At 47.4% G+C, this 23321-nt stretch overlaps 1 protein-coding gene across 1 annotated transcript in view; it reads right to left on the bottom strand.

Annotated features, from left to right (window-relative positions):
- Positions 1-4244: 4244 nt before the first annotated feature.
- APBB2 (amyloid beta precursor protein binding family B member 2) overlaps positions 4245-23321 on the bottom strand; it is a 224836-nt gene continuing 205759 nt past the window's right edge. Inside the window, exons 11-16 of the mRNA XM_065877247.1 lie at positions 14998-15112; positions 12349-12436; positions 11616-11699; positions 9837-9952; positions 8068-8247; positions 4245-4412 (exon numbers count right to left, since the gene is read on the bottom strand). Of these exons, the coding sequence (XP_065733319.1) occupies positions 4245-4412; positions 8068-8247; positions 9837-9952; positions 11616-11699; positions 12349-12436; positions 14998-15112 (751 nt within the window). The remainder of the gene's footprint in view (positions 4413-8067; positions 8248-9836; positions 9953-11615; positions 11700-12348; positions 12437-14997; positions 15113-23321) is intronic.

Below are 23321 nucleotides of genomic sequence, written 5' to 3'. Positions count from 1 at the left end.
TACCACTATGTAATACCTGAAACCAAATGAAATTTTGCTCTTTGAGAGTAACTGCCTTTGATTGAGGAAAAAGGTAAACTACTGGGGGAAATGCAAGATGAACAAAAAATGGGTACACACTTTAAATTCTATTTATCTTCTTCCATATGTCTAACAGTTAAACTAAGCCAGGTTCAACTGCTGTTTTTCTAGTCACCTTTCATTTTGGATTTAGTGCCTGTACAACTCTATCTTTCATTCTTTGATATCAGGCTCTTCAAGGAAAGATGGACTTTTTTAACACTAGAAAGAGTGCTTACACAAGCATCAAGTTGGTGACTGAACAGGCCTCTATGTCCAAAATGCCAGCTGTCCTTCCTGAGTACCAAGGTAAGGACCATGCAATGAATTATTCAAAATTTAAAGTTACTTTCTAGTTCTTATCAGGTGGAAATATACAATAACTAATCAAAGCAGAATCTTACATTACTAAAATGACTTTTAATTTGAGATAAGAATAATTTGAAAATAGAATGACTGGCGTGGAGACACTAAACTTTTATTTCTATTCCTGGATATGTATGACTGATGTCAGATAAATGAGCCAAACATTTTACGCAGCTAAGTTTATTCTCACAACATATTACATTTAAATGTGTAAAAGTGGTCAACAGCAAAAGGGGCAGAAAGCAAAACCAAATGTTCTTTTGGGATAAACAAGCTGCTTTGGATGGCAGGGAGTGCTCTCACTGATAAAGTGTGAGCAGTATCTTTTCCCTGAAGCTGAAATAAACTTCATTTTACTGGCTGTATAACACACGTTAGCTGTGTATTGGGTTAAGTGAGCCTGGCAAACTAGAGAGCTAATGCTTTTACTAGTTAAGCTGTGCTAATATCAGTTAGGGAGATGTTTCTCACATTGTTTATGAAATCTTGAGTTTGTGTTGCAATGCTTATGAAATGAGTGTGTGTCATATAAGAAGAGGAGGAAAGATTTAGGGCTTCTAGTAAATGACCTTGTGTAGAATTTTACAAATGTTCGTCATAAAATCATAAAGTGGAATTTTTTAAAAAGTAGCAGTGCCCACAGTTTATCACCAAGAGCTTATTTTAATGGAAATGGGTCTAATGTTGCTTCATGCAGTAAGACAGACAAACAAAAACAATGGTCCTAGTTAGCTATGGGTGATCATATACCCAGGTGTAAACAAAGGGCAGGAGGACATGTGTCTGTCTCTTAGATGAGCTCACATGTGTTGTGAAGGATATAAAAACGAAGCACCAAGCAGTGCTTTAAGTTTGCAAAGTAAAGTTTTTAGCCATAGGCATGTTGGCTATTCCCCTTGATGCGGCCAAGGAGCACATATGTGAGTTGGCAAGTATGCGTCTATCTAGCTGCTTTTAAAAAATAAAAGGAACTTTTAAGTATTTTGCCTTTTCTTATACATATTCCAATAAAAATGTGACTACAAATCATTACAAAACCACCTTTTAGGCAATGTATAGTTCACTGAGATTACTTAGACCTGGATACACTGAGAGATAATATCCAGTAAAGATAATACATTAACACAATAATGCAGTATATTTCAGTAAAAATAGAATAAATAAAATAAAAATATTTTAAGCTGTATTTAACAGGTTAATTAAAAAAATGATAAGACATACAAGGCATAGTGAACATGGCTGCCTGTTTACCAAATCACAGATACAAAGAATGCATAGATAACTGAAGTGTCACTACAATATCAGGTAAAACGCTAGCATCCTTTCACAGAAAATACACACATACTTTCATACATACTTTTTGGCCATGGCAGAAAGTGTCTGAACATACGGCTTAACATAATTTTATAAAATTAATTGCATTTAGTATGCAAAGCTCTTTTTAAAACAAAGTATCTGCAGTAAGGTTTTCAGTATGTAAAGGCTATCATTCATCTTAATGCATCCTATAATTGCATATATAAATCAGTTTGCTACTTAAAGCTAGCTCAGTATTCTTGATCCTGAAAACATATGTATGCCTTAAAAAAAAATGAATGGGTTCTGGTAGAGATGTCCAATATAAAAGTGGATCACTTTTTTAAGAATTTTGAAGTTTATCACACTAAAATGTTTGTTTCACTGTGGAGGTCAAGATGAAAGATCATCAAGATTGAATTTTGAACAGCTCTTCGAAGGGCACAGTAAGGATTTTCTTAATGCAGTAATTTCTTAGGATGTCACTGGTAACTTTAGTAGAATAGTGTACAGGCTGGTGAGAAGTATAATCCACTTCTAGAGTGGCATCTCTAGGGTGCTAGCAAACAATTCCAGAATTCTGAGAGGGAACAGAGGCAGGAGGCCACCTACTCATTCCATCATGTTCTCTGGTGGCTAAGTATCATGAGTTAGGAATATTTCTACCACATGTAACATTAGCTCTGGACTGCATGTAGAATCCTGTCCTCTACAACACATTTGAGGCACACTGCAGGAAAACTGAGAGCAGGTAATGGTTTTAAATCACGGCATGAGTAATTTGGACCTACTTCCCTACTTATACAGGGAATCCTAAGATTGCCTGACAATAACTGGATATGCCCAGAGTAATTTTGGAAAGACTCCTCCTGACTGGTGTGGAAGCAGCATAACTTAATAACTGGGAGTTGAGAAGCATGGGTCCTAGTTCTGGCTTTCTCACTAACTTTCGTGAGATCTTAGGCTAGATGACTGAGCCTCTTTAATTCATATTTTTTATTTCTCAAATGTGTTTAGTACCTTCTCCATAAGGCTCAAATGTGACGATAAGAATGTGGAAACCACTTTGACAAGTACATAGCAGTAGATAAACATAAAGCATTACTTTTACAACGATGTCGTAAAATGATAATTTTATCACTGAAAAGTAAACAAAACTAATGTCTAGATTGAGCTTCTTAGCAACTTCTTTAAAACATTATCAACAAGTGTCTAAATCTGTTTACAGCTAAGTCTCTCATCTATAGATAGAGAAGCAGGAAAGTGCTGTTTTTTGGGAAGCCTGTTAAATAGTCCTTTGTTCCTATGTATATTTTGCTCTGATATGAAATTTTTAAATCTTGAAAGTAAATGGAAAAAATATAAATTTAAAAATATATCTAGAGTCCAACAAATTTTAATATTAAATACATAAATTCAGAAAGGTTCAATTTAATGAAGTTTGTTGCCATGGACAATACATGATGGACAGACAGCTTTCTGGGCAAAAAGCATTAAGGTAAGATTGAGCTAGATGCAGAATCCTAGCAGAACATTTACCTAGGAGGTGGAAAACAACGTGGTGGTGGAGATCTAAAATATAAATGACATTTCCTCAACTCCAGGTTGCATATTGGCTAATTATCAAACTAAGGATGAAAGGCTTATGAGGAATATTTCATTTTAATGTTTATGTAGAGAATGACCATAGTGAACTATAATTCTCTAGCTGCATTGTACGGTATAAGGCAGAAGTTTGAAATATTTCCCACCCAAAATGCATTATAATTTTGTTAATCTCTTTCTTTTTCTTAATAATCAGTTTGAAAACCATCTGAACAGAAAGGCTATTTTTGTTCTGTTTTAATTTCTGAAATTTAGTTTTTCAATTTTGAAGCTTCACTTTTTTCCCCAACATCCCCCAAACAGCTGTAGACATGAAATGGTGTCCATGTGTCAAAGAGCTCGTCAAGGAAAGTTGCCAGTTGGTTTCTATACTGATGCCAACAGCCAATTTTGTCAACCAAAGGTTCGATTTTATGAAGAACTAAAACGAAAACTAGTCATCCTGTTTTTACAGCAATTCAGTGGTATCCGGTATGCAGTGTTTACTCCAATGTTGAAAACAGGGCAAAGTGCTGTAGGAATTAAAAGTTGCTTGTGACAGATCCAGTCAAGAAGACAGTGAAACTAACCCAGGTGTCATTCACTCCAAGGACTCAGCTGCTTCACTGGGAGGGGTGTGGCCACATTCTTCCCTGTGTGTGTGAAGTTACATAATGTTCACGATATTTACAGTAAGAAAGGGAGCTTCCACTGCTCATGATGTAACTTACTGACAGCAAAAAATATTAGTCATGCTTTTCATATCACACGACGGTGGCAAGACGAGAGAACATGCTTGTCTAACACTGTTTGGTTAAGTTATTAATCTCTGAAGACAAAGCATCAGCAACTGAATGGAAGGCCAGAGATCAGCTCCTCTTCTTTAGTGTAGCTATTCCATCCTCAGTAAACGTTACAGGATCCTTTCACATATGCAGCTACGGTGCTTCTGTGACAGGGCGTTTCTGTTTCAAAGTGTCAATGAGGGATAAGACCCCTCGTTTTACATTGGTTGTGACTCTCCTGGTCACAGAGTCTGCTGGCGGAGGAGGTGGTCGAACTTTCTGTGAAGGCGGCCTGGCTACCAGGCACTTCTGGTATCGTAACTGAAATTAGAAAGTTGTATGGTCGTTAATAATGTATCATCCCTTTAATTCATAAATATATTTAACTCCCAAAGGTTAACGACCTAGCTCCTAAACATGAATCCAAGAGTTTATTATTATTTTTCCTTAATGTGGAGTGTTTTAAATTCTTTTGAAGTTCTTTATATTGTTAGGCTGCGATGAATATACCTCATAGTCAAGGAGCTAACGAAGAGAAAAAGGATTGGGAGGGAGATTATTAACTTTTTCCTCAGACAGGTAACGAAGTAGGTGTTTATGGCTAACCGAGTGAGGGTCAGCATGGTAGAAAGGGCAGGGTTTGAATCTGGCTCTACCACTTGTGAACCGTATGGCCCCAGGCAAGTTATTAAATCTCTCTGAGCCTCAGTTTCTTCGTTTGTAAAATGGCTGAAGAATGGCGACCTTAAAAGACAGTGTTATGATTAAGGAATACCTGCAGAATGCCTCAAACAGGCCTAGCAACACAGAAGGCATTCAGAAATGTTTGTTCCCATCCTGCTTTCATTTAAAAAAATTTATTAAGATTTCAGGATTTTATATACAAGTCTAAATCTTAATAGATTTAATTTTTAAAAATCCATTAGCACTGGCACCAGGGACAGTTTCCATCCTTCAGAAACAAAGTTGCAATCCACCTGCTTTTGTATCAATGCAAAGATAAATAATTCTTCAAAATTAGATTAAAAGGTTAAAATGTATCAAATGCTTTTTTTCTAATCCAAGCACTTAAAAAATCCAAGCACTTTAAACTGATTTTCAAAAACCTACTTAAATATTAATAGGTTCCTCAGAACAACTGTGAAACAGGCTGATGTTTCCCTGTGAAAAGCATGAACTGTCGTACAGCAAGACTCTTATCACAATGTGCTGTCACAGCCCACAGGCCAAAAAATTAGCCCCTTTCAACCCAATCATATGAAAAACGATTTATCACGTCTCCTGTGTGTAAAGTATGTTTCTAGGTCTGCATCACAATCAAAACTACGCACTTCCAAACACAGTTTTATAATGGGCAGGTACCGCAGCATGGTATACTGGACTCGGAGTTTCTGATGTTAGTTACGTTATATCCAGTGCAAATCAGAATTGTGCCTGATGAATTTCATTAAGCGGACCCCTCGCCATCTCCCTCTGAATTTCATCAAAATAGTTTCAGCTGGGCCTATACCACTCAGCTGCAAAATATGCCTAAAAATTCAGTAGATTCAGAATGTGTTAATGCCAGAGATATTTCAGATTGTATAAATTGATGCATAAATATTTCAGATGGAGAATCATGCAGATTTGAATCAAGAGGAAGGCCACCCAGTTAGAAATGCTGGATACAGAGTGTAAAGAAAGGTTTGATTTTACCGGTATGTCTTATGGTGGATTGGCTGAGTCACTTAAGCTGGTGGCCCTAATACAATTAAAATAGTAAACAAATGAGTAGAAATTGTTTCTAGAGGAGAGAAAATGAGCCTGGGAATCAGAACAAACTGTAACCAGTGATAAAGCTAATTATTTAATTGCCATCAGCATTTAAAATGTATAATTAAGGCTGAAAGCCATTCATTTTATGACTAAAACCATCTGTTAACGATCCTTTACAATTTCACAAAATACCTCAACAGTCACCATCGATTTTTGCTTGGCTGGACTCTCCCATTTTCTGTTTTCTTCACACAGTCCCTTCATCCCATCTCAAATCCCTACGCCTGGTCAGGAGGTTCTTCACCGCGCTGCTCCCCTCCACCCAGCCCCGGTCCTTTATATGCAGGTGGACTTGAGTTAGAATCCTGGCCCTGCAGCACCTGAGGGGAAACTGCACTCTAACACAGGACTGTGGCGAGAACCAAGCCAGATGATAAGTGCACAACACAGGTCTTCCCTTCCCCTCCTCCCCCCCCCCACCCCCCCCCCGTTTCAAAGGTGCCTTTTAAAATAAAAGCGAATTGGCTCTCTTCTCGTCCCCCACCTTTGCCTCTGCCATCCGCCCACCTCGTCCTTTTCCCTCTTGGCTAACTAGCAGTGTACTGTCTGTAAAGAAACAGAGGACGCCCTCCACCGTCCTCAGCTCCACCTGTTCCTGGACTCCGCGCATCTTCTGGCTGGTCTCAAAGTTACTCTAACCCAAGCAGCACTCTAACCCAACCCCAGGCCCTTCATCTATCACCAAGACCTTGGCCCAACTACAAATATGACCCCTATTTCAATCTGGCTTTACTGGCTCATCTCCCTCAGCCTCAAAACTGTGAGGATCTCCCCAACCCCCCAACAAACGAGCAAGTCTCTCAACGGCGTGCTTCCTTCACCACAGACCTGGTGAGTGACCCGCTTTCAGGGCCACCTTCTTCCTCCCAGTCACTCCTCCATCCAGTGCAGTCTTACACTTTCACTTAGAGCACTTTCCACACCATAATAGAATTCTGGTTTCCCCGTCTCCCCCACAGGCCTAAACTCCGTAATGCAAGAATCGTGTCTTATTCCTACTTGAACTTCCCAGAGTCCGGCCTACAAATGGTGGATTGAGTTAAATGAAGTGCAGGTGCTTCAAATTCAGCATTCCTCATTGCCAGCCAGGTGTTTCTCCATCACCTGCTCCCGTCTTTTCCCCACTGCCACTCCTGGTTTAGATGCAACTCTCCCAAGGAGCAGTAAACTGGCCTCCTGGTCATCTCCCCACCTCTGCCCCATCCTTTCAGCCCACCTCCACTTTGTTTTCTTCTCTCTTCTTCGGAGTATGCTTTAAAGCCTAACGTGGTCTACACACTCTCCTGCTTAACAATCTCTGCTGAAGGGCACACCTTGGCATGAGGTCACAGGCCCTTCATGGACATGGACCTCGCCTCCTCCCACTCGGCTCCAGCAACCCTGCCTCCTGCTGCTGGAATACACCATGCAGCCCAGGCTTGGATGTCTGCATTCAAACGGTTCCCTCCTTCTTACTAGAACTTTCCCAGTGCTGGGAATGACAGGAGCTCAAAGGATATTTGCAGAATGAATGACAAGGTGTTTCTGTTTGTTTGAAGTCATATATGTGGTACAAAGAGCACTGGCTTTATTACCCGGAGGCTCGGGGGTGAACACAGGCTCTGTCACTTAGCAGCTCTGCCCTGGGGCCTGTCCTTTCCTCTGAGCCTCTATTTTGTTATAAATAAAAGAGAACTACTTAACAGGGCTGTGGTAAGAATAGAGTTCATAGATATAAACAAAGTATGTAAGAACAATGCACTTAGACCAACTACCTAAAATAAAAACCATTCAATACACTGAATTTTTAAAGAATTATTGAGTTGGTTCCAAACAGCACCAACTCACGCATGACCAGCATCTCCTGATCACACACTGAAATTACTTAGGGATCAAGAACTAAGAGGCCTCAAATCCGTGGTTTTGAAGATCATTGCTTTCAGTGTTCCTGGAGTCTCTACAGAAGAACCTGGCTCCATCCAGTCCTGCTTCTTTCAGGTGTCCTGGCCTCTTAAGACGGCAAAGTGCTTGTCTGTCCGCAGGAGTGAGGGTGTCACACAGCAAGGCATTACTTTAGAGATCAGACTTGGCTTCTTTTAAGTCAGTAACTCTGCTCTAATTTACGGCATATTAAACAAAAGCAGGGGCCCGAGGGTCGAACCCCTGCAGCGGGCTCACTCACCATGCAGGCAGCCTGCACTGCCTCGGACACGTTACCGGCATTAGGCTCGCACCAGAAAACATGGCACTCAAAGTGCTGGTTCCCAGTGTCCATGATGAAGGCAAACGTATGTACATCCTTCCCGACGCCCATGAAGGACAGGAATCGCACCCGACACTCCACCAGGATCTCCTCTTCATTCTGCAAGAGACGCCATTCAGCAGCTCTGGCCAAAGTCACAGACACGTTCGGACCTTAAGTCATAGAATCCGCTTGGAGTGGCTGCACAGAGGAAATGGTGTCTAAAAATATACAGCCAGACTGAATTTAGACAGGACTGTAGTTTTCTAGAAAGGCAAGTTTCTAAATGTGTCTGGAGAGGCCTCACTGCTGTGGGTGCCTCGTTCCGGCATTTAATCGGCTCTGAACCACACTGCGACTGGGTATGTGTGTTCCGGACTCTGTCTGCTCGGCTCCAAGCCCGTGGCTTCACTGTGGGCAGGAACAATATCATGTATACTTTTTCCGTATTGCCTGTACAGTGACTCAGAACCCATTTGCCCAGGAAAACCCACCAGAAACCCCAGAGCACCAAGAGGAAAGGAGCCATGGGCTCTCTTTATATCCAGGTCTTCTTCCTCAACTAAACAGCACATTGAATCAGATTTCTATCTAAAACTGTGTAAAACAAAAAGTTGCCAAATACTTTTTTTCCCCCCCTTTTCACAGACTGGTATCCATATGGTGCCGAGTTAAGACGTGTTTGTAATTCATTCTTATGAACACCACATCCTTTGCAGCAGCCATGTGCAATTTTTGAAAATTAGTAAATACATCCAGAAAAATGCTGACTTCTGGCTCACTAACATCTTGACTTATTAAATATTCACTCAGGTGCTGTGGGACTGATTAACAGGCAAGCTAAGCTGGTCTTAGAGGCTGGGAAGTTTTGTTGGGAGAAATGACATTTACATTGAGATCTCCGTAGGGGGTGGGAAGGCAAAGGGGTAGAGCACAGAAGGAGCAGCGCACTTGCAAAGGTGCTGAGGTAGGAAGAAGCACCACGTTTGCAGACTTGAAGAAAATCCAGCGGCACAGGCTGGAGTGGCAGGCAGGGTCAGTGAGCATCTCACTCCTCTTTAGAAATTGAATTGGGCTTGAAGGTGAGCTGCTAGTGGACAGAAGCAAGAGTAGACCAAGGACTTTCGGTCTTTCCATGACAGATGCCTCACAGAGGCAGAATGGAAAACTGATCCTGCTACTTCTCGCTGTGTGCCTGGGGGCAGTTACTTAACCTCTCTGTGCCTCAGTTTCCTCAGCCACAAAGTTGAGATAATTTGTGTTGAGGCTAATGCTGGCCTCTCTCCAGATGACCAGTGGTCCCTGCTACCACAGGACCTTCCACCACAGAAGCATCTCCTGCGTCCCAAGCCCAGATAACAGCCCAGTCAATACCGGAGCCTGGAGAGTGGCCAGAAAACCAAGCCCCATTAGTGAGTTACTGCTAGTATCACACAGTCACCTCTAGCAAATGATTCCAACCTCCCAGGCTTTGTAGGAAGGAAGAATGCGGAATGCCAGAATAGAAGCCTCTGAGGTGTGCAGAGATCTAGGCACAAAGGGCAAAATGTCTCTCTCTCTTTTTTTAATGTAGGTAGGCTCTTTTAATCACAAGCAAGCACAACTCCCCAGAGGCCAAGCCTTGGCACGCGTCTAAGTTTCATGGAAGCTTATTGTATCCGAAACCTCACTGTATTCGACAGGCCAACTCCATCTGCCACGCTTCTCACCTTCTCACTGATGACAGTCACAGTAGCATCGGCCACATTCATGTTCACCGAAGGCCAGTCCTCCTTGCTGGACGAGGTCATAAGACTTTCTATGGCATTGTTCAGGGTATCCATTCCTGTGGATGGAAGGGAAAACTGAAAAAGGTCCTAAAGCTATTTCTGAATCACAAACGTGGGCCCAAATCACCCAGTAACACCTATGCGCAGACTGGTCTTTTTTTTTTTTTTTTGTAGCCCCAGACAAGACATTTCACTTGAGCATTTCATTGCTCAAAAGAAAAGAAATGCCAGCTTTTTCAACAGAAAGAAGGGTCATGAGAACCGCCAGAGAAGCAGTGTGTGATGTCCTCCCCCCCCCACAAAGATTCCCCAGCTCCGAGTGTATAAACAGTATTCAAATGCTACCTTTTCCTAAGCAAGGAACCTTGAAAAAGGGGACCCAACAGAAGCCAGCATCTGCCAGATTACCCTGATCACCTTTCATTGTACTTTGTCACTTAAATAAGGCCAAGTTTGGGCGGCCCCTGGACACGAATAGCATGTGCTATTCGATGGGGCTCTTTGGCTGGGTGTTCCCACAGCTGCTTTTGGTGGTGGGTGGGTGGGAGAACGTTACTGAGATATAGTTCACATACCATACAATTTACTCACAGTGCAAAACTCAAACGGTTTTTAGTATATTCAGAGGTGTGCGACCATCACCACCATCAGGTTTAGAACATTTTCATCACCCCAGAAAGAAACCCCGTACCTTTCAGAAGTCACCCTCCATTTCCATCCAGCCCTATCTCTAGAGACCTGCCTACTCCACTCATATAAATGGAATCGTACAGGATACGGTCCTTTGTGACTGGCTTCTTTCATCCAGCAGCATGTTTTCAAGGTCCAGCCATGCTGCAGCATGTCTAACACTTCATTCCTTTTTATTGCCAAATGAAGTACCACTGTCTGGAAGTGTATTTTATTTATCCATTCGTCAGCTGATGGCCATTTGGGTCGTTTCTGCTTTCTGACTATTATGAATGACGCTGCTGTGAACGTTCGTGTACGAGGTTTTATGTGCACACATGTTTTCGTTTCACTTGGATACAAAGCCCAGGAGCAGAACTGCTGGATCAAATGGTAACTCTCTATTTAACTTTTGAGGAACTGCCAGACTGTTTTCTAGGGCAGCTGCACCATTTTACATTCGCCCCAGCAGTATGTGAGGGTTCTGATTTTCCCACAGCCGTTTTTTAACCCGGGAAAAGGCTACCTCTCTCAGCCTCCTTCCAGCCTGGTATGGCTAAGCAACTGAAGTCTGCCCCTGAGATGTGAGCTGACTGCTGACTGCTGTGTGCACTTTTGGGTCACACCTTAACAGGAAAGCAGGAGGGTTCCTTCAGCCCCCTTTCCCCGCCCAGCACGTGACAAGGACTGAAGCAGGCACCCTGGCCCCAGAGATGGAAGCCTCAGTTCAGGACCGAGGCTTCCATCTCTGGGGGCAGGGCCCTTCCACAGCCCTGGCTCACGCAGCTCTGGACTGTGAGTGAATGAGAAATCAGGTCCGCTTTGTTCAAGTCCCTGTATTCTGGGACCATGCATCCGAGGAGCTTAGCCTGTCCTGTACTGATCTTTTGATCAGGACTGTCTGTGCGCTCTGGCTGGTGACAGGGTGAGGGTCCGATTCGAGACAAGGCAAGGAGTGCAACAGCAGACCCCACCCCCATGGGAGGGTGAACATCTCTCATGAGCTCCCAAACGCTTGCCAAGTGGAAAGACGATGCACGTTTCACATACCGACTGGTTTATCCACAGGTAGCATGCCCAAGTACTGCACGTGGAACTCCTGGACCAGCTCAGTCTTTGGTGTTGGAAAATCTACTACAGGGAGTAAAGCAACACATTTTTCTCAATGTTCTAACAGACACATAACGTCCTGTGTTTCTAGGGGTCAGTGTGCCAATCATGCTATAAGAACAGCCATTTCTTCCACCAGACACTGGGGCTGTCAATCAAAATCCCATTCACCTTTCATTTCTAGGTAGGAAAGCATTCGAAAGCAGGAACTGGAATGTGTGTGTTAAGCTGTGACTCTCTCTTGGATGTGAGCTAAGTAGCAGCTTTGGGTGCTCTATTTATTAGGGGAGGTTGATGCCCTGAGGAAATTTAATCACAGAGGGCGAAATCAGAGACAGGAAAAATGACTAAATTGAGCTCCCCAAAATAGCAATCCACATATTTTTAAACTAGCTGACCCTTACCCCAGGCTGTACATGAATTACAAAAGCACTAAAGATACTTTAATCTTGTCCAACAACAATAAAACTCATCCTGGCCCTTGATGCCTAACCCTGTTGACACAAAATCAGCTCTAAGCCGCGCCCGAGGTCCCGAGTGCGGGCTCGGCCCGGGTCTGCTGAGTCGAGCTCGGTTCTGAGGGAGACTAGGTACACCAGGGAGCCGTCCGAGACCCTGCGCTTTGTGACCTGGGCAGAGAGCGCCAGGCAAAGGAGCAGGGGCGCCGACCTACCTTGCAGGGGCACGTCGAGGTTCACGTGGGCCCTTTCCTGCAGGGAGCTGCAGGCCAGGGCTTTGGCGTTCTTCCGTTCGGCCATGATCTGAAGGAGAGAAAACACAGCTTTGGCTCACGGTTACAGACCCCGTGTCCTCAGCTGTTCCAGCCAGTGGAGTGTCTGCGCTGACTTCACTTCCAAGTTAAACTGGCTTCAGTCTGCTGCCTGACTCCTCACCCCCATCTCGGAGCCGCACGTTTTGAGAACTGTGCCCATTTTCTCTGGGGAGAATAGTGAATGACTGTTCCTCAGAGTAACTAACAGTCTCCCGATTGTTCGGAATTCATTCTTCCATTTACCAGGCTCCCACCTCTACCGCAACAAACCGCACGACCCCCCCGGTCACACGTACACCTCCCGGCCCACAGCGGTCGGTGGAAAACAGGGCAATGGACTCCCCCTGCTGCTTCCACGTGGCCACTCTCAGGGACTCTTTTCAGGGCTCTGGGGACAGAGTACCTGGGTTCAAATCCCATGCCCGCCACTTACTAGCGGTAAGTGGCCTTGAGCCAGTCACCTGCCCTCTTGTCCCGTTTCCTCCACCGCACACGTGGATGATAATATTTATGTCCCTAATAATAAAATAATTTCAGTCCTGACAGTAAATACAAGCACTCAGAAATATTAGCTGCTATTGCTGTTGGTATTATGGTCACACTGTTTAAATCTGTCAGCCGTCTTTCTAAGTGCCTCTCCTCTGTTGGGGGCACTAACATCTCCTTCACTTGACAGTCATCACTTCACACCCCTGTTCACAGTGCTGTGGGTTTAGGGACTCAAAGAAGCCACCTTCAATGACCGCAAGAGCAACTCACACCTTCATCCCCTGCCCGAGCTTTCCATCCCAAATGGAACAAGTCATTTCCCCCGGAGCTCCACTCTGCCCGTCTCCAGATCTGCACCTGGGTCAGCGGGCAGGAGGGCTGCTGACGGTAAAATCCAAGCTTCACTGAGCACTGACTCTGGGCCAGGCTGTGTTCTGAGGGCTTTACGCTAGCATATAAGCTCCACAAGGGCAAGGATTTTTTTTCTCTTTTGGTCTCCGCTGTCTCCTCAGGACAGTGCCTGGCACGTAAGCAGCATTCGGTTACACTTGCTGCGTGAACGAACGAGGAAACGAAACCCGGGAGCGCAGCATGCTTCAGGGCTGCACAAGCAGCAGCTGCCCCAGTGCCACCCGTGCAGGAACGTGCACACGGGCTGGGGTGGACGCGGGGTCTCCGGACCAGCACCCACCCTGCAGGTCCCGGTCATTCGGTCAGAGCGGCAGACTGCTGCGCTATTCTGGGGCCGGGGCAGCTCCCATCCCTACCCTTCCCTTGGGAACTGTGGCTTACAGCTGCTCCGCTCCTGCTGCGGAGGCCAGGCTGGGCTGTGGAGGTGGCCGTGACCTGGGCCTGGCGAGCTCGGGAGGACCTGTGGGAGTGAGGCTGGGTAACGATGCCAGCCCGGAACCGGAAAGGTGACATTAACACAGGGGGCGGCAAAGTCCTGTGTTTAGATTCAAGCAGTAAGTCTGGGGCGTGGAAAGGCCTGGCTGAAGGAAGTTGGGGACAGCGTCCTGGAGACCTGGCTCCCACTACTGGAACACAGGCCAGCAGGTAATGGGATTGCTGAGAACATTAACTATGTATCCCTGGAGGTCAAAGGACACTGTGGCCACGGTCCGTCCTCTGTCGACTCCCTTGTGGAACACTGGTTCATTCGGGGGAACCAAGCAGAGCGTGGCCAGGAGAAAATGGCTAGGAGCCTGGTCGCCGCGAGACCCGAAAGTGGCTGAAGCGACGGGGTGGGGCACTCTGGACAAAGGAGGAAGTCAGGAGCAGGAAGGCTGGATGACAGACACGTGTGTCCAGCCCTCCAGGCACAGCGCGCAGCTCCAACCGCCTCCAAATCGCAAAAGCTGCCCACAGCAAAGAGACAAACCAGGAACCTCTCTCCTCTGCTACAGGCCACACATCTCAAGTAAACACACAGAGGTCCACACAAGGGAGGGCTCTGCAGCAGCCAGAGCCGCTGCATCACAGAGCTGTGTCCTGACAAGTACAAAGGCCGGGCAGAGGGCGGGATGAGCACGTAGGCATGGGCTCTGCTGGAGGGGGTGGGGTAAGGCGGCGACTCTGAGGCTGTGACCACGGCCCTGCCTCGCCGCTGTGTGCCTTGAGACGTCAGCACGTGTTCACGGCAACCCCCGGCCGCCTGCACTTCCACAGACACCCCTGCTGGTTTCGTACCCCGCTCCCTTCTTCCCGGGTCCAGGCTCAGATCAGGTGGCCCCCGCCCTGGGAAAGCTGCCCTGACTCCCCGCCCCCGCTTTCCAGCTGAGCTCGGGATACACAGCTCCTCCGCCACGCCGCTGTCCACCTATTAGACCCCCTGGACTGTGGAAGGCACCAAGGCCATACTCCTTTTGTAGGTGGAGTACGCCTGACACGCAGAAAGAGCATTAACCACGCTGGCTGGGCTGGCGGTCGGCCTGCTGCCCCTGCAGCTCGACCTGCAGGTCAACGTGCCGACTCCCCCGTCCTTCCACACGCCCTTCCCTGCTGAGTGGCGGGCGGGGGAAAAAGGAGCAGGGCGGACCCCTGTGCCCTGACCCACCTTACCTTGGAACAGATTTCGTGGAGACTTGTGGCAATGGCTTTTGCTGGTGTGTCACATCGAAATACATGACATTTCAAAATTCTTGTGTCTTTGTCTCTTGCTACATAAGCAAAATCTCTGTGCAAACAAAGTTTATCGGTACATTAGAATGAGGAACCTTCACAACACACGTTCTAGTGATGAATGTTAACTGAGTGAGCAGCCAGCACGTCAGAGGTAAACACAGTACGCAGTGGTTAAAAAAATAAACAAACGTCAACAGCCACCTCAAACAGGGGAACAGTTGTATGGATCCTAGGAATTCATTTCTGAGTAAAATAACTACAGCGTTCCCCGGACCCTGCCTGTGGAGCTCCTGGAACCTTCATGAACAACGCTTAATGAAAACCGAACTTTACAGGAACCTTCTGCCTAGAGTAACAGCAAATATCATGGTTATAAACATTATGATCACAAAACAGAAGACAGGCTTGAGAGGAGCATGAAGTTGCATGAGTGAGGCTACAGTCGTGTGTAGCAGAAGCAAAACAACAGGCTCTGATGTGTAAACGTGTGCCCAGAGACCGGATCTGGTCCGCAGCTGCGGAGTAAGTTGACGGACAGTCACGGGGACACAAAGAGACGCCACAGACTGAAGTCCGGTCACAGGCACTTGATTCTGCTAAACACACCTCTCACTCCAGGGCCGGGGGCGACGGCGGCAGCATCACCCTGTATACCGTCAGCTCAGACGCCGAGGTGAGCGTGCCGCTAGTGCCGGATTTCAGCATCTGCTTTACTGATGGGAAGGATACCGTGCCCGTGACACGACCTGGCTTCAAGAGAATAACGCCACACAACTAAATGTCTCAGTTGTTATTGAGGACAGTGGTTTAAAAGATCAGAGTATTTATGAAAAAGAGATGCTCAGATTGACCCATCTGGTAAGGGGTCACAGTGATTTTCTCTGCACGTGTTGCTAAGCCAGGATCCCTGTCTGTAGATATAACCATGGATGAATTTATTAATTACTTCTCTTAAGGTAAGAGCTGGTGGTGTTCTCACAGACTGGGACAGATTTTTCCCTAACACAGACTTGGCTTCTTTGGGAAGGAACAGCAGGCTATCCAATGGAGGCAACTGTTCACTGTGAAGGCCCAGCCAGAAAGCCTGGCCTGTGGCCTTGCTGTGCCCCAGGCCATCCCGTAGCGGCTCCAGGCCAGGGGCATCTTGACCCACAGGCACTCGAACCTCCGCCTGTGCACACCTGCCCTCGGGTCTGCTCCGCTCCACCTTCCCCTGCGCCCTCACGTTCCACAGCAGTTGGTGTCCTCCATGCTAGCACCGGGGGGACTTCCTGATGCTCCCACCGCCGGTCCCGGCACTTCACACCCAACCCCCGTGTTCAGCCGATTTTACCTCCTGACAGTGTCTTGAAGCCAACCCCTTCCTCGCCAGCCCTGCCACCACTCAGGTACCCTAGGTGGGTCTCGCCTCCCTGCCTTTGTTCACACCGTCTCCATGCCCCGGCCTCGGGTGAAGACGCAGCTGAAGCTGGGTGAGTACCCTGCCGGGTGCTGCCGTGTTCCCCGTACGCACAGCACTCACCACTGGGTACCATGGGCATCTATCTGCTCATGAGTTCTGTCTTCCCTACAACACCTCGAAGCTCCGTGAAGACGATTTGAGCCTTATCCATTCCCAACACCCAGTCTGGGCCCGGCCACAATTGGTACGGAGCGCCCCCTCTCTCAAGCATAGGGATCTGCAGCACGTCCCCCCTGTTTCCCGGCGGGAAAGCTGGCTAGTGGTCAGAGGTGTGAACGGGTGCCGTGACAGTGGGCTGAGGGCGGGGTTCTGGGTGAGGAGCTGGGCCCAGGCTTTGGGGGCGAGCAGAGCCCTTTTCCACACTGTGCTCCTGAGGCCTTTCCATCCTAGTCTCAACCCCCATCGAGACAGCATATTGCTTCAAAAAGGAAACGACGAGGGCTTCCCTGGTGGCGCAGTGGTTGAGAGTCCGCCGGCCGATGCAGGGGACGCGGGTTTGTGCCGCGGAGCGGCTGGGCCCGTGAGCCATGGCCGCTGAGCCTGCGCGTCCGGAGCCCGTGCTCCGCAACGGGAGAGGCCACAACAGCGAGAGGCCCGCGTACCGCAAAAAAAAAAAAAAAAGGAAACGACGAGAAGGCATCACTTTTGGAGACATGCTCAAGGGCAGGCAGTCTTGTTTTTGGCCCGCCTCCTTCTGGCTACTTCTCTTTCCTGGATGGTTCCTACAGTAATATAGGCAGTGTCTCGACACGCACAACTCTTCCTCTTCAAAATTCCACGTTCAGTCCTCATTTCCTGAGGCCAAATCTCTTTGAAGTTCTGGGGTCACCCACAGAAAGTCCAAAGACCTTTGTTTGGATTTCTGGAGTCCCAAAATTTGTCCCACCAACTCCTCCAGCATCCTTACTCCAATTAAGGAGCTCTCCCGTCTGCTCCAGAAAGCTGGGGCTCCACCTCCGCTCACGGTACCTCCCCTTGCCTGGCCTGGTGACCACTGGCCTCCCTGTACCATCTGGAGCTCACTACTCTACCTACTCTGTACGGCCCAGCTCAAAAGCCTGCCTGGCCCTCCGGCCCCCAGCACCTTGCTTGTGTCTGAATGCCGACAGGATCTGTATTCTGCACCACAAAGGATTACAGCTCGTTACGCCCTACCTTTAGTAGTTACTGTAGAGATCTTACCTCCATCTGTCCTCTCTGAGACTCAGAGAGAGGCAGGGACAGCTAGAGGGCAACAGATCAGGATCCAGGCGACCCAACTGCTAGTCCCATTCCGGACTCCACTGAGCTGTACAACATTGGGCATGGAGTCAAACCTCATCTCTAAGTGATGGAACATGATTTCCAAGGTCCCTTTCTGGCTCTGATATCCTATGATGTAAGCTTCCAAGATCCATCCTGCTCTCCGTGACAGCTGGTCGGCCTTACAAGTGTAGCAAGTGCAAGGTCACCATCACGGAGGACCAAACAGGCCCTGATCAATAATCAGCTCCCATCAAACGTCAGCTCTGTGCCCTCTGCTCTTTCAGATGCAACCCCTTAGCAGTAATTTTTAAAAATTATTAATCTTCATTTTCTTCTGGCTCAGGAGAAAGTGATTAACGCCTAAGGCAACCATCTGGAAGCCACATCTCAAGAGGGCAGCTCAGCAGCCTCAGGCTCTGTTTGGGGGATTCTGACACTTTTTTTTTTAAACAGCTTTGTCTTTTCCCCGTTCCCTCCCAGGTACCAGGCTAACGGATCAGGGAAGCAGAAATCTGCCGGGAACTAACCTCCCAGGAGAAAGCAAGTGCCTTCCTCTCCTCACTGCGGGGGTCAGGAGATCTGCGTGTCTCTCCTGTTTTACTCCCATGAAACATATCCCAAGTCACCCTAAAAGAGCAGAAAGCCTCAAACACGGGGATTTGCAAGACCTCCCTGTGACCTGGAGCGCAGACAGTTCGGACAACTTCCTTTGTGTGCAATGAAATATATGGCTGAGTTAATCTCATCATTGTTCAGAACAGAAATCCAAACACCTCTTAACTGGTTGTTTATAAACCTTGGCTTTTCAGCACCTGATTTCTGAAAAAGGCTGCAGCGGTAGACAGAATAATGACCCTCCCAAGATATTCCCGTCCTCACTCCCAGAATCTGTGAATAGGTTATTAAGTGAAGGATCCTGAGAAGGGGCTGTTATCCTGGATTATCTGGGGTGGGCCCAACACAATTACAAGGGGAGAGGAGGAGGCACTTTCCTTATAAGTAAAAGAACCGGCGCAAGGGCCACGAGCCAAGGAAGGCACCAGCCTCGAACAGCTGGAAGAGGCAAGGCTGAGTTAGCCTCCCCGAGAGCAGCGTGGAGAAGACAGACGGGTAAGAGGTACCGGAAGGGTGGCTGCAGGACTGAGGGATGTGGGAGATGAGAAGGAGAATCCAGAATAACTCTGAGGTCCCTCCTGGGACAGCGAAGTGCCCTCACACTGGGGACGGGAGGGGGAAGGATCTGGTGAAGGAAGCTGATGTGCTCCAGGTTGGACAATAGTGTGAGGTGCTTGGCGGTGGGGGGCGCCCACCAAGCAGGTGGACACTCGGTCCCTGAGCTCAGGCCTGTGGTCTGGGCCTAGGGGGCAGCTGAGGTCAGGGGAGCAGATGGGAGACTGGAGAATGAGAAAGACAAAACAAGGTCTGGACCCCAAGAAGGAAAGGCGTTTGAAGGGCTAATTGAGGCCAAAGGCCCAACGAAAGGCTGAAAAAAGAGTGCTGGGAGTAGGAAAGCCCAGGACAGACTGGCTCCAAAGAGCCAGGAGAAGTTTTGGGAGAAGTCCCCTGGGCAGCAGGAGACAAGCCACTCGGTCTCAGCGACGTGGAGGTCTGCGGTGACCTCGGCCTGCCGGGCCCTTCCCCTGGAGAATGGAGTTTGGGTCCCAGCTTCAGGGTGCGGGAGTCAAAAGAACACAGTACCTCTTCTTTTTCTCCTCCTTTCTTAAACTTCTCATTCTGGAACTTCTCAATCACACAGTAGAGAGGACAGTCAATGAACACCCATGGCCCATCGTTCACTTTCACAATGACCAAGATGTGGCCTAACTCAGCCTTTCAGACTTTTTTCCAATCGGTATTATAATCCTAGAAGTCCTCATGCCCATATGTAAGAGCAATTTAACATTTTCTCGAGCTTTTCCTATATTGAGGGGGACAAGAAATTGCTTTAATTACCAGCCTCCACGGCTAGAGTATCCCTGACAGATCAGCCCAGTGCCACGCGTGGGAATTTGGGAGTACAGAGCAGCAGTCGTCGGTGGGTGTCACCCAGCCAGCTGGGCCGCGCCCGCAGGGGCTCTGACACTGTGTGGTGCACTCGGGCTGCAGCTACCCGGTGCCCACAGCACGGAGAGTGTCACAGCTCAGAGCCAAGATGCGCTCAAATGGGTTTCCATGCCGCCCCCGTGGTCACGCCTCTTTCCAGGGTCTCGGTGTGGTCTATGAAACCACAGAGTTGGCCCAAATGGACCCCGAGGTCCAGTCAGAGCAGGCGCCCGTCTTTTCTAACAAATTCTCCTAGATGCCCGTCCGTCTGAGTCACTGTGTCTGACACTGAGCAACAAGCACCATTTTTGTCCTTTGCTCCAGCTCGCTCCTGGAGGCGCCATTTGCTAAAAGAGGTGCCGGTCCCCTCTGGAGTTTTGCCCCATTTATTTCCTGCTGTCAGGGGGATCACTGCATTTCCTTTGTAAACCAGGAAGCGGAATGTTTATAGCTAAGTCTCTTCCTTAAACTGTAACAGAAGTGAATCAACTACCTCTCACCATTTGCTGGATAAGCCCTGTGTCTCCAACTCTTTTTGTTCCTCTCCTTTTGCTCTTCTCCCCAGTAATTATTCCCCCAGAGGACCCACAGCGAGTTCTGACAGGGAAAAATGTCAGTGCTAAGACATCTTACATGACAGCCTCAAATTTCTTAATGGCAAAGAAAACGGGCAAAAGATTGCTTTTATTGTTCTCAGCTGAACAGCGTATAGGGGCTTAATCTATCTTTACGGAATGAATGAATAAACGACTCTTTATTCAAATGTGTTCTATTAGAAAGTAGCCAAAACAGAACTGCTCAACCTTTCCCTAAGTCTCTCCCACCACGACTCTTACATAAGTGAAATCTGCTTATGTGTTTATCCCTCCTCAAAAGGTATTTATAGGCACCTACAGACCTCGTAGCAGTTACCCAGGCTAACATTTCAAAGTCCCTCCTTCTACAGCAACCCAGACAGGTGGTGCCTAGAATATATCAGTGGTATAAAACCTCATTTACTTAATGGATCAGGAGCTCCACTGCTGAATGCTCACTGCGAACCAAAATATATTTTTTCTTAATGATGAATGGAAACTTGCCTCCCTGCAACTTTTGCCTGTGGGATTGGGTTCTGCTTTCTGGAGCTGCCCTCCTCAGGCACGTGACAGCCCAGATGTGTCTGGCAGTAGCTCTCTCCTCTCTTTTGTTAGATTCCCTGCCATTCACTCTCTCGCTAAATCTTTTCTGTTAGCGCTCCTGACCAAGTCTCCACGATTTGGTAACGTCTTTCACACAACCCGTATTTTGCTCAGGTCAAATCTGCGAAGGCTGGCACGTGAAGGCAACTGAATAATGTTAGTTGTTATTATAAGTGAGGAAAACGAAGTCAAAGAAAAAGCCCACTTTGAAATACTGTCTCCGCATCCACGAGGGATGTTTTAATAAATCTTTGTACTGATACGAATATAATAACACTTGTTGAAATGTACCTAAAGACCCTCATCCTCCCAGCTTATCTTTCTGTAGAAGCAATAAGCGAACAGAGTTGTTACCACTGCAGAGGACGGGTCCCACCTGCAAAGGAGGACAGAAGGGCAGCAACCAGATTGGATCTAAACACTCTATTCCCAGCCCTTTATGATAAAGGGCTTTCTCTCCATCTCACCTGCATAGGGCCTGGAGAGAGGAATCCTGTTTTCAGGACTGCCTGCTCTTCTTTGCCTAACTGCTCGTTTTCTGATTGCATTTTGAAAATCTTGTTTTGGGGGGGTTGGAGGAGGAAAGAGGGGGGAAAGGGGATGAGAAATGTCATCTTCCTAAACAGCTAATCCAAAAGGTCACACACACACACATACACGACTTTGTTTTTCAAACTGTACCCACTGGCACGTGCACCATATGTGGGCACCATTAATTTCACAAAGCTCAGGCTCCGGTTTGATAAACTCAAACTCTCCTTCTTTGCAAGCTTAAGAAGATGCTAAGTTTGTAAACTCTGAAAGGGGCATTCTAGCAGCTCATCACCTGGGTAAACACAAATTCTCTGCAGGGAAACCCTCACCAGGTGCTTTCAGGAGACACACAGTGTACACAGCAGATCTGAAATTCTACCACCTGCCAATAATCCAGGTGGCTTGGGCGAACCAGAATTTGTAGCCCTCTCTAGAACAGTCTCGCTGTTAATATTCAGAGCAACTGGTTCCCAGCGAGGACACGGAGGGTAGGAACTTAGCAAAGATCTGAAAACATCCTTACCATGCACTCTGACAAGAGGTGTGGTGACTTGAGACAAGGGAACTCGTACCCAAACCCAGAGCCCTCATCCTCCAGAAACTTGCATCACCTCCAGGGGCCCAGAGCCTCCTCAAAAGTAGTGAGAAAGTCAATCAAGCTCCCAAATTCTCCTAAGCAGACCCTCTGGAAGACCGACTGTGGAAGTGCTACCCAACCAGCCTACGCCGTCTCCCTTCCCTCCAGCCACTGAGCTACGACAGCAGCTTACCCTAAGGGAGGACAGTGGCCGCTAGCTGGCGCTCAGCCCCGGCCAGGAGGGAGGCCCCTGGGACGGACTCCAGCACAAAAAGCAAAGAGGCCAGCGTTGGTGCTGCTTCACTTTGCCAAGCAGTACTCACAATCATTTTTTCAAGGAGAAAAATTCCAAAACTTTCTCCTTCCATCAAAAATGGAGCTTTTATGAAATGATAGAGCTGAGGAATCAGGGAGCTTAAAAGCCCCCAATCAGCCAAATGGTCAGGCTGATGGTCAGAGCGCAGGAGACACACATATCTGAGGTATAAATGCCTTTCCTTTTGGAGGTACAGCCTTTTCATCATTATGTTCGTCTACAGGTGGGAAGGGAGAAGAATTCCATAGGTGTTTGCTAATAATCCAGACTGAAATTGAGTCAGTCCTTCCAGCTACTGGCCTAGAACCAAATCTCATCGACGAAACTCTACAGAGAAGTCATAACAAGCAGGTCCTAGTATTAGTTCTTCAAGAAGCACAAAAACCCTCCTACACAACACGGTACCTAGCCTGACTATTTCTAGCACGCCTTCTCCCTAGCATGCTGAGTAGACTCTGCTCAGCCAGTAGTGAGAGGGACCAAGTTACTGTTCTGACCAATACCTTCCCCAAACAGGGTCCAGCAACAGAGGATCAGGGACCCAGAGGCAATTCCACACTATTTTAAATGCAGGACACATAACAATGATGATGAGAAAAGGTTAAACAAAACAAAGTTCTGCCTTTCAAAGACAGCATGGCTATGATGGCGGCGACAGGGCATGAAGGCAGCAAGTGAGCTTTGCCAGACACTTAAGACAGCACAAAGGGGGAGAAGGGAAAATTGGTTGGTTACCTCTCTCTGAATCCGGGAAGGCATGAGGGGACAGAGCAGAAACAACACGTTAGCATTCACATGGCAACCGGTGCATAACACAGTCCCGTTAACAGCGACTCTGAGCTCTGACGTCCCATCTTATTTCCCAACTTGGCTGCAAATAATAGCCTTTCGGTGCTTATTTTAGCT

The sequence above is a fragment of the Phocoena phocoena genome, chromosome 5 (genome assembly GCF_963924675.1).
Source record: "Phocoena phocoena chromosome 5, mPhoPho1.1, whole genome shotgun sequence".
Classification (NCBI taxonomy): domain Eukaryota; kingdom Metazoa; phylum Chordata; class Mammalia; order Artiodactyla; family Phocoenidae; genus Phocoena; species Phocoena phocoena.
The sequence above is the reverse complement of the archived record's forward strand: the minus strand, read 5'-3'. Positions and strand labels throughout refer to the sequence as shown.